The sequence below is a fragment of the Leucoraja erinacea genome, chromosome 2 (assembly GCF_028641065.1).
Source record: "Leucoraja erinacea ecotype New England chromosome 2, Leri_hhj_1, whole genome shotgun sequence".
Classification (NCBI taxonomy): Eukaryota; Metazoa; Chordata; class Chondrichthyes; order Rajiformes; family Rajidae; genus Leucoraja; species Leucoraja erinaceus.
The window spans coordinates 104,241,035-104,252,602 of NC_073378.1; the positions used below are offsets into that span (position 1 = coordinate 104,241,035).

At 39.2% G+C, this 11,568-nt stretch overlaps 1 protein-coding gene across 6 annotated transcripts in view; it reads left to right on the forward strand.

The window, feature by feature from the left end:
• Nucleotides 1-11,239, forward strand: part of LOC129713338 (cytoplasmic dynein 1 intermediate chain 1) — a 150,631-nt gene extending 139,392 nt beyond the window's left edge. For 4 of the 6 annotated variants that reach the window (XM_055662341.1, XM_055662367.1, XM_055662325.1 and 1 more), the window contains 2 exons: nucleotides 2,248-2,373; nucleotides 10,597-11,239. In XM_055662341.1, coding sequence (XP_055518316.1) covers nucleotides 2,248-2,373; nucleotides 10,597-10,716 — 246 coding nt within the window. In that variant the 3' untranslated portion in view covers nucleotides 10,717-11,239. The remainder of the gene's footprint in view (nucleotides 1-2,247; nucleotides 2,374-10,596) is intronic. The other 2 variants (XM_055662351.1, XM_055662359.1) reach the window with 1 other exon arrangement.
• The last annotated feature ends 329 nt before the right edge of the window (nucleotides 11,240-11,568 follow it).

Sequence of the window (11,568 nt, forward strand, 5' to 3'; positions counted from 1 at the left end):
AACATCAGGAACATGTTTCCTGCCTCTAGCGTGTCCAAACCCTTAATAATCTTATATGTTTCAATGAGATATCCTCTCATCCTTCTAAACTCCAGAGTATACAAGGCCAGCCGCTCCATTCTCTCAGCACATGACAGTCCTGCCATCCCTGGAATTAACCTTGTAAACCTACGCTGTCCTCCCTCAATAGCAAGAATGTCCTTCCTCAAATTAGGGAACCAAAACTGCACACAATACTCCAGGTGTGGTCTCACTAGGGCTCTGTACAACTGCAGAAGGACCTTTTTGCTCCTATACCCAATTCCTCTTGTTATAAAGGCCAACATGCCATTCGCTTTCTTGCTTTCACAGCCTGCTTTAGCTGCATGCTTTCTTTCATTGACTGAAGGACAAGGACCCCCAATCCCATTGTACTTCCTCTTTTCCCAACTTGACACCATTTAGATAATAATTTGCCTTCCTGTTTTTGCTACCAAAGTGGATAACCTCACATTTATCCACATGAAACTGCCATGCATCTGCCCACTCACCCAAGCTGTCCAAGTCACCCTGCATTCTCAAAGCATCCTCCTCACAGTTCACACTGCCACCCAGCTTTGTATCATCTGCAAATTTGCTAATGTTACTAATGCTGCGGTCCCAGCACCGAGCCTTGCGGCACCCTACTAGGCACTGCCTGCCGTTCTGAAAGGGTGAAAGGGACCTGTTAATCCCTACTCTTTGTTTCCTTTCTGCCAACCAATTCCCTCTTATCCTTGAGCGTTCCTTCCTTCTCCGTTACCCTCTTGTTTTTAATGAATGTACAAAAGCGTGGGATATTCTTTACTCCAACTCGCCAATTTGACTCTTCTGATTGCCTGCTTGAGTTCTTTTTTTATTTTGTATTCCTCTAAGGCCCTATCTGATTTTTATCTTTCTTAACTTCACATATGTTTTCTTTCTCATTTGACCAAATTTACAACCTGTTTTGTCATCTAAGGTTCCCTTGCCCTTGCCATTCTTATCCTTCTTTCTAACTGGAACACAACTGTCCTGAAATCTGATCCACTGCCCTTTAAATGACTCCCACATGTCAGAAAAGGACTTGAGCAATAACAATTGCTCCCAATGTACTCTTTCTAGCTCTTGACTCTGCCCAAAATACTTGCACTAAAACTCCAGTCACCTGACCAGGCTCTTTTCCCAATACAAGGTCCAGTATGGTAGCAACTATGTATAAACACTGCTATAATTTCTACATGGTAAAACCAGAATGTATAAAAATGGCCTTTATTAAAATCTGACAATGTGCACTTTAACCACATGTGAGTTTTTCTATTACAAATCTCAAATTATGGAGTACAGAGGCAAATAAATAAATGATGGGTCTTTGTCCCAAACATTATGGAGAGCACTGTACAGAGCTTATCGTCTTTCTCCCACTGGCCTACAGTAAATTCCCTTTAGAATGAGTGCATCTTTCTCATGTTTGAGCTCTACCCATGTTGCCTCAGGGTAAAGGTCACAACATCATAATTCCAAGCACTGAACCACTGCAAAGCCTGTGACTTTTTGTAATGCTTCATTCCAAAGAGCTGTGGTTATGTATTCAATTTTTGTACACTGGACAAAGTGAGCAATATGGAACCACTTGGAAAATGAATCAAGAAACAATATACTGGAAAAACTCAGCATCTGTGGAGGGAAATAGACAATCAAAGTTTGGGGTTAAGACCCTTTCTCTGGCATGTGGATCAGTTAGATTATCGACCATGAAGAGATGAAATGGAGGAACAGCTAAGAGAATTCTTGAACCTGTTTTTTTTCTATGTTCTTCCAAGAGCACCCTTTATATCGCAGCTGCCCCCAACTTGCCACAAGTGTCTCAAAATAGTTGTTTGGGTTGTAGTGGACACGCATGTCCATCCCAAATTGTTGTATAAAACATAATGTTCTCATTTATAACATGATTTGTTTGGAAGATGTTGCTCAAATGTTCATTTTTAAAGCTGGACCATAAATAGTGTCACTTCTTCATTATATGAAGTAGAGAGAACTAATTTACATCAAATGGTTTCATGATATGGCAAGTTCCATCACAGGAGTATTTATAACAATGAGGTAAAATAGCACCTTACAGTAGACTTTTTTACCTGCTCGTGTTAATTTCAATGCTTGCTTTAATTTCAATGTACTAAATACACTTGACTTCATTTTGAATCCATAGTTGCTTCCAAAAAAATCAATTGTAATATTATTTATTTTGAGGTACCAACAGCAAGTGCAACAGTCGAGGGAACATCGGCACTAAACAGAGTCAGATGGGCATCGACTGGCAGAGAGGTGGCTGTGGGAGATTCAGAAGGACATGTATGGGTTTATGATGTCAGTGAGGTAACTAAAAATGTGATTTATTTTATCTTTGACATTGCTATAAGACTGATTTGCATATCTCTAAATATCTGACGTTTCACATGCTCTTAAAAACATTGAAAAAGTAGTTTGACATTTGTGTTCTAATTTTATTTTCATTTTGAATACGCAGGCAAGTTACTATACGCATATCTCTGCACACATTTTAATACTGATATTTAATGTTGCTCATTATTTTCCGGGAATCTGCTGTGTCCATAGATTGTTATTTGATCTTGGGGTCGAGGACGATGTTTCTGCTCTGGCCTCATTACCCACCTCAGAATGCACAATTAGGTAGCCATGGATTCCTATGCAAATAGGGCTGAGATGGCTGATAGAATTGGCTTCCAAAATGGTGTCCTTTTCACCACTCATGCAGGGCTCCAGTGAGCCCCCTTTGCATGGCTTCTCGATTCGCCCTCCGAACGCCCTTTTCCACTTGCTGAGTGGTCGTGGGCCAGGGGTTCCCAGGATTTGATGGGGATTATGTGTTTCCTTGAGGAAGCATCAAGCATATCCTTGAATATTGTTCTGTATGTACATGGCTCACATACAGGCAGATGAGACCAGTTTAGGTTGGCATTGTGTTTGGCACAAACATTGTGGGCCGATGGGCCATTTCCTGTGCTGTACTGTTCTATGTTCCATGTAATCTGCTGTCATGACAGAGCTTGGAGCAGTGTTTTGGGTATCTGGTATTGGGTGTGGTAGCTGAATGAAAAGAATCAAAGGTTCAGTGTAGAGGATGTTAACCTAGGAGAGGATATTTGCATTGCTTCACCTATCCTCTTTGTGAATTTGGAGGACTTTGTGGAGTCAGAGCTGGTGATGTATTTCCCAATGTCTTTGAAAGGCTGCAGTAGATAGTCCATGTAGGAAGGTAAGGATTACTGCCCTGCATAGTTCTGCGATAGGCTTGAGGTCTGGATTCAGTTACATTGAATACTTGACAGATACATGAAGATCTGGAGTCGTCATTTGTCCACTGTGGTCCAACACAATCAACCAGAAGCAAAAATAACACTGTCTTTACATATTTAAAATAAATTCTGTTTAGTTTTTTAAATGATAGTGATTAATAAAAGATTTTAAACACTATCTTTCCAATTAAACTACATGTAAAAATATTTGGAGGTTAGTACTTTCATTAAAAAATAAGTTTTGTCATTTAACCGCCACAGATTTACACCGTCCTCTAAACCACACACACACACACACACACACACACACACACACACAAACACACACACACACACACACACACACACACACACACACACACACACACACACACACACACACACTACACAGCATGCACTATCTTGCACCCCCTCAAACAAGCTGGAATATCTGCAACGTGCAAAAATCAAATCATGGTTGCCATTAAGAGTTGTTCCACTTGCATGTTACTGCTTTATCCAGATCACATTACATGAAAATACATGGGATATTATTAGTAGACGGTATTGTAGACAGAGAAGATGATTATCAAAAATTACAGCAGAATCTTGATCAGCTGGATGTGTAGATTGTGGAATGGTTAGTGGAGTTTAATGCAGATAAATGCAAGGTTTTGTAAGTTAGGAAGTCAAACCAGGGTAGGACATTCACAGTGAATGGCAGGGCCCTGGGGAGTGTTGTAGGGCAGAGGCATGTAGATAGGGTGGTAAAAAAAGCTTTTGGGCTTCATCAGTCAGGGTAATAAGTATAGAAATTGTGACATTGATAGGATTGTGCAAGATGTGTGTGATGCTGCATTCGAAGTACTTTTGCTCAGTTTTGATCACCCCGTTATAAGAAGTATGCCATTAAGCTGGAAGGAGTACAGATAAGATTTACGAGGATGTTGCCAGGACTTGAGGGCCTTGGCTATAGGGAAAGGTTTGGCTGCCACAAATTTTATTTCTTGGAGCGCAGGAGGCTGAGGAGTGATCTTAAAATGGTGTATAAAATCATGAGGAGAATAGTTAGGGTAAATGCAGTCTTTTATCCAGGGTAGGGAAATCAAGAACTAGAGTGGACAGGTTAAAGGCAAGAGGGGCGAGACTTAATTGGAACCTGAGAAACTTTATTTTCCTCGGAGGGTGCTGGGTATATGGAACAAGCTGCTATAAGAGGTGGTTGAGGCAGGTACAATAATGGCACACTTTGACTCGTTCATGGATAGGAAAGGTTTAAGGGAATGTGGGCCAAACGTGGACAAATAGGACTACCTTAGAATGGGGCACCTTGGTTGGCATGGACAAGTTGGACTAAAGAGTCAGTTTCCTCGCAGTTTGACTTTATAACATGATTTTCTTTCTTGAAAGATTCTTTGAAAACAAGTTATTTGTAACCCATCGTCTTCACATTGAGAGAACAAGCTATAGTAGCATTGTGTTTCACGCTTCTATCAGTGTGGCGTTACTTAGAAGTGGTCACTAAATTATTAATAAGCAAAATTGATTCACCATTTTGTAGGAAGATATTCAGTGACCCCAGGGTTGTACCTGTGAACATTTTAATATTATAACATTGGATTGAATCCAAATAACGCAGGACACTTATTTTAAAACAAAGTATGTGTGCCTGAGGAATCCACGTTCTCACAGCATTTCTATTTTCCTTCTACCACCAGCCTGCCAAAACATTCTCGACAATAACTGCTTTGCCAGTGTATTCTCATAACTAACGTCCATTATTCCTTGAATCGTTTTAGTAGATCCCACTGCTCTCTTTCCAAAGCCTTCACATTTACTGAAATAAGGTGCCATAATGATTGAGCCATGCCTTTTGACAAATATGACAGCTTTTCTGTGGATCACTGATTAGCTGTAGTTTTCATTTAGAATTATAGAATGGTGAAAACATAGAAGGACATCATTCAACCCATTCTCCAATAATCCTGTAATTCTTTGTGTTTCGGATACATATCAATCTCTCATTTGAACACTGCAGTTGAATCTCTATCTACCAGTAGCCTGAGAGTATTTTCCAGGCAGTACTACTTACTGTATGTAAAAAATGCATTGACCTCATCATTGGGTTATTTTGCCAATTGCCTCCTGTGCCCTTTGGCTTTTCATCTCTCTGTCAATGGGAACAATTCCCATCTAGCTACTACCCATATTTTTTTTGTGATTCTAAATGCCTCAGAGATCTCTTCAAAGGAAGGGTTTTAATTATTGGGCCAGTCTGTGCCAAGGAGAACAGTTTCCCCAGTGTGTTCAAACTGTCCCCCATTCCTTCAATCATTTTAAGAGAGATCTCTGCACCCTTTCCAAAGCCTTCATGTTTCCTGATTTACTTGCCCATAACTGGACATAATTCTCCACTTGTGGTTTAACCAGCATTTTATAAAGGTACATCGTGACTTGCTTGTTTTAGTACCCAGCATTCCATATGCAGTTTTTAACCATTTTCTCAACCCACCCTGTCACTTTGCATATGCATTCCTAGATCTCTATTCTTGCAACTCCCCCGCCCCCTTCCCCCACCCCCTCCCAACCCAACACACTCCCCACTCCCAGCCAGACCCCCTTTCAGAGTTATGCTCTCAACCTGGTGCAGAAATTGTGGTTGAAAATAACAATTTTTGTGCTAAATATTAAGCGTGTATTTTCCTGATCAATTTTCTTTAAATCTTTTTTTTTTAAACGTGGTGATCTATGGAAATAATTACTACTAGAGATTTGCATTAGGTGAAGGATTCCTGAAGCATGGTGAAGGATTTTAAATTTTAAAATGATCTTTCCATTATTTGATGTACAAGACTTAATCTGGGATAATTATTCAGATTAAAACACAAATAACATTTCCGATGCCAAGAGCAGTGCATATCAAATTTAAGTTTTATTCAGAACATAAGAGTAGTAGAGGCTCAGCTAATGAATTGAGCTACATTAAAGCGCATATTGGGTATCTATTTACATTGTATTGTTAACACTCCTTTAGGCAGTTGTTTTTAAATAGTTGATCATAATCTACTCTCTCTGTAAAAGAGGGAGACTATAAAAGCATGATGTATTTTAACAAATGTGCAGAGATTTGGTGTGACCAAACCTGGATTACAATTTTTCACTACAACCTAGAATGAGATAATTTTAGTCCAATTACTAATTGCTGACTCACAGAGCAATCCCATTCCTGCATTAATTTTACTTGTAATCTATTCTACCTTTCGCCTACATACAAGGGGTATTTTACAATGGCTATTTAACCTACCAGCTCGTACATCTTTGGGATCTGGGAATAAACCGCAGTTCCTTTACAAACACACTTGACACTCTTGACATGGCCTCGTTTACATTGCTGAAACCAAGCATAGATTAGGTGACCATTTTGTGGAGTACCTGCTTTCTGCCCAAAATGGCCATCTTCCGGTTACATGTCATTTTGATTCTTTCCCATTGCTATGGAGAGGTCAAAAGCAAATTGGAAAAATAAAACCTAGTATTCCACTTTGGAAGCTTGCAACACAACACAATGGTACAAACATTGGATATTCGAATTTTGGTTTACCTATACCCACATATATCACCTGTCCACTTGTTTTATTTTCTCCCTTAGTTTACTTCTCCTGATCCAGTTCTACCTTTTACCTACCAAGATATGTCCCAAATGTTTCAAACAAGAGGACATGACTTCAGAATTAAGGGACAGAAGTTTAGGGGTAATATGAGGGGGAACTTCTTTACTCAGAGAGTGGTAGCGGTGTGGAATGAGCTTCCAGTGGAAGTGGTGGAGGCAGGTTCATTGGTATCATTTAAAAATAAATTGGATAGGCATATGGATGAGAAGGGAATGGAGGGTTATGGTATGAGTGCAGGCAGGTGGGACTAAGGGGAAAAAACATTTGTTCGGTACGGACTTGTAGGGCCGAGATGGGCTGTTTCCGTGCTGTAATTGTTATATGGTTATATGGTTAAATCCCTCATACTGCTACACACAGGCAATCTTTACTCTGCCCCTTCAGTCCTGATGCAGGGTCCGAACCCGAAACAGTGATTTGCCCATTTTTGCCTGATGGTTGACCACCTGAGTTTCTCCAGGGTTCTGTTTTTGTACCTGAGAGAAACACGTGTACATAAGGAGAACATGCAAACTCCACACAAACAGCACCTGAGGTTGGGATGAAGGCCAAGATCGAGCACAGGCAGCTCAGGCAGTAGTTCTACCACATCTGCTACTGAAAAATAATAATTTTAGTCTCCGTATTTCAGGAACAATATATTCATGTTGGAGTCAGAGATTCTCTAAGTTCATGCCTGATATAAAAGAATCGTTCTGGTGAAAAATTGAGTAGATTAGACTCATGCTGTCTGGACTTTAGAAGAGGTGATCTAGAACCAGGGGGCATAAATTGTGAATGAAGCACACCTGTTTAAGACTGAAATGAGAAGTAATTTCTTGTGAGTTTGAGAATCTTTAGCACTTGGTCTCAGAATGCTGTGGATTTGTTGCCATTATGTATATTCAAGGCTTTTTAGATTGCAGAGGAGTTCAAGGTTATGAGTATCTGGGAGGACAGTGGAGTGGAGGCTGATGATCAGATCACCTGAATCTACTGAATGGCAGAGCACACTTGGGGTGACAGTGTATGGCCTTCATTTCTTCTGCTTTATTCTAAGGATTCTAAGCAGGTGATCCGTTTCTTTGATAAATAGAACATTTGATTTGGGAATGGATGCTACCTATAGTAGTAATTCAAATGGTTCAGTTTGGAGTGTATACGTGCTTCTGCTAGTGGGTTTTCTTTCCTCACACGTGTAAGTCACTACACTAAAAACTGAACTTGTCACACTTTTTTCAGTTCCCAGTAAGATGTAGCGTGGTGCTGACTTTAAGAATAATCACTCCTGTGGGATGCTGCCTAACCTCTATTAAGGCACACAAGACCACTGACTTCCATGCTCCTGCATTTCAACAATTTTTTATAAAATAGGGTATACTCTCCATGTCCTCTGTATCGAAAAAGAGTTGCACCTTTAACAACCTTTCAAGGCCAAATGTCATCATGCTCCATGGCCCCAATAAATTGATCTTAAGATCTATGCCCTCGCTTCAAGTAATTGCCATCTTGCTATCCAGCTGTCCATTCCCTTGAATTTGGCTTCCTGTGCAATAATTTTCCATTCCACTGCTGGTGGCTGCCCAAGCTCTGTAATTTCCCCATTGTCACTTGCACAGAAGCAAACCATGAAATGTCTGGTTTGTAAATTTTACTTAACAAATGTTTCAGTCTGCATTTTACCATGTGTTTAGAGGAGAAAATTGAGAACTTTAGTTTTTTTTTTAGTTTGCATCTAATTGCACATGTGTTTATAAAAAGAAGACATACTAACTCTTTGCAAGCAAAGCTTTACCATCTGGTCATGCAGATGGTGCATCAGATGCTAAAGGCCAAAATGTTAGTGCCACGTAGCAATCTGATTCTTAGTCACTCAGCTGTTGCACAAGCCTTCATTTGACCTACCATACTTTGAAGGAATCAAACTGATCATAATTTCAACTGACATTTTTAGCTGCTTAAGCACAATCTAACTCCCTGCATAGATAGTTTGGGAAATATATTATTGTGTGATTTCAATACATACATATCAGTAACTTTCATTCACACAAGGACATTGCAATTTTTGGAACATTACTGAGCATAGATGGGAAAATGCTAGGAGGATTCTTGCAAGACAACATTCCAGTAGCCTTGCTGAAAAGTATGCATTTGTTGGTTGTCAGTGAGATAGAATCGGGTTTGGCTATGCTGCTCCAAAATTCTGCAAAGTCTACCATTGGTATCCTTGTTTGCATGGGGTTGTTGGAAAAAATATGCCAACCAATAGGCTGACAAATAGGTAAGAAGTGCTTGGGGGGTGGAAAGTATGAGGGCTAAATATGACATTCGGCAAACAGACTATTCTACAATAAACATATTAATTTAGTAAACAGCCTATTTAAAGAAAATAAATAAATGAGTACAACTTCACAGTGAAAGTAGGATAATTGCACTGGGCGGCACGGTGGCGCAGCGGTAGGGTTGCTGCCTTACAGCGCCGGAGACCCAAGTTCGATCCCGACTACGGGTGCTGTCTGTATGGAGTTTGTACGTTCTCCCCATGACCATGTGGGTTTTCTCCGAGATCTTCGGTTTCCTCCTACACTCCAAAGACCTACAGTTTTTTTTTTGGTTAATTGCCTTGCTATAAATGTAAATTGTCCCTAGTGTGTGTAGGGTAGTATTAGTGTGTGGGGATCACTGGTTGGCGTGGACTCGGTGGGCCGAAGGGCCTGTTTCCACGCTGTATCTAAACTAAACTAAACTAAATTGAATCTCTTGTCAATTGCAGCAACATAATCACCCAATTTTCTGGCAAGCTACAGCACTGTCACCACATGCAGCTAGAAATGTGCTGTCTTCAATTTTGATTTGAGTTCAGTTAATTAATTCCTGAGTTCTGGGAGGAAAATTGCTTGTACATTTAGAGTATTGACTCTCATAACTGTTTCTTGGCAAATTTTAAAACAATGTACAAATCCTACTGGGATGACAAGAAATACAGATGAGATTAAAGTAGTATTATGTAATAATTCCTCTGTCTCTTCTGCTGAATAAACTGGCCTCTGCGTGGATAGCATGAAGTCTTTTATTTCACTGACTTTATTTCCTGCACTAATCACCTTTGTGGTACACTTCTGAATAACAATATCAATTTGTGCCAAATTCTAGGTATTTTTGCCCCACAAGCGCACACCCTCTAGGGTGTGGTTGGTGGCCAAATTTGCAACTTATATGACCTATATGAAAACTTTTGTCATTTTAACCTTTTTTCAGGTACATGCAGCTTCTAAAGATTAAAAGCATGCCATGCTTGCTAATTCCCATTTTTGCGGTTCTTATTTGTTAAATGTAAAAAAAGTGACAAAATGTTTACGTTTTACCATTAAATACACCTAGTGTTTGTTAATCTACATTTGCTGTCGGCTAGTGATTTGTAGCCTTAGAATTCCTTGGCAACTTGACAAGATATAGTATTTGAGCTCTTGAATATGTTGGCTTATTGCTCATGCTTTTATCATTATATATAATAATCAAATCAGTTTCAAAACTACAATTTAATATTCACTGTTGTCACTAGAAATAGGAAATAAGGTAACTCTTTGAAAGCCATTGAGAGTCAAGATATTTTTCTCAAAGGTGAAGCTGTTCCAAATTATTGTCATTCTCAGCAATTGGCAGTCCCACACAGTGATGAATGGGCTTGTTTTGCTCGGACCCTGGTGGAGATCCGGGCTAACCGGGCAGATGCTGAAGAGGGAAGTGTAGTTGAACTGTCTGCACAGCTGTAAGCCATTATCTACACCCAAAGCCTTGCCAGCCCTATGATGCCATACCAGATACGCCAGCGTAAAGTGCCATTTAAGATATAAAGCTGCTATTATTGTTTTTCCATTTAGCACTTCGAATATGTTATGTTAAATGTGTTTAAAAATCACAATGCATTATGAAATTTCTGGGTTCTAAGATCTTCAATATGTGTCAAATTATGAAAGTATAAATATGCATTAATGCATTGGTTAGTTTCATTTAATGACATGAAACCCATAGTTAAATTTTGTTTGCTGGCTTATGTGCTATACATCTATTAGTTCCATATGATGCCAGATATGATGTGCAGATGTGGCAAGCCATACTGTACAAGACTGAGCCAAGAATTTCAAATGTGTTTTCAAATGTGCATTCAGAGTGCACACATTATGAATGGTTGTACTGTATTAGCATTGCTCTTTATTTATTAAACAACTGCATGGAACATACTAGAAAAATATTAAACTAACCTAGAACATGTGCTATCTTTATTGTCTCTTGTGCATTCATTTTTTCCTCATTAAATTCCAATGTTTAGCTTTAATTTTAAAAAGTTTCTCCCTAATTTTTTTTACTCTAGTCATATGGGAACCAATCTCATTTAAATATGGGCTTTAAAGTTTCCAATATATTTTGTAATACTGTCACAACAATTCAAATTCCTCGCTGTCAATTGCTTACTAGTCAATGTACTTATACCTGAGGCTTGAGTACTAATTTACCAGTAAGACTTAAATCTGTTTCAAAAATTTGATATTAATTATCATCTCTAATGGAAGATGTCTGTGTTAAACGTGTATCTCCTGTAGTTAAACAAAGATGACATTGAAATT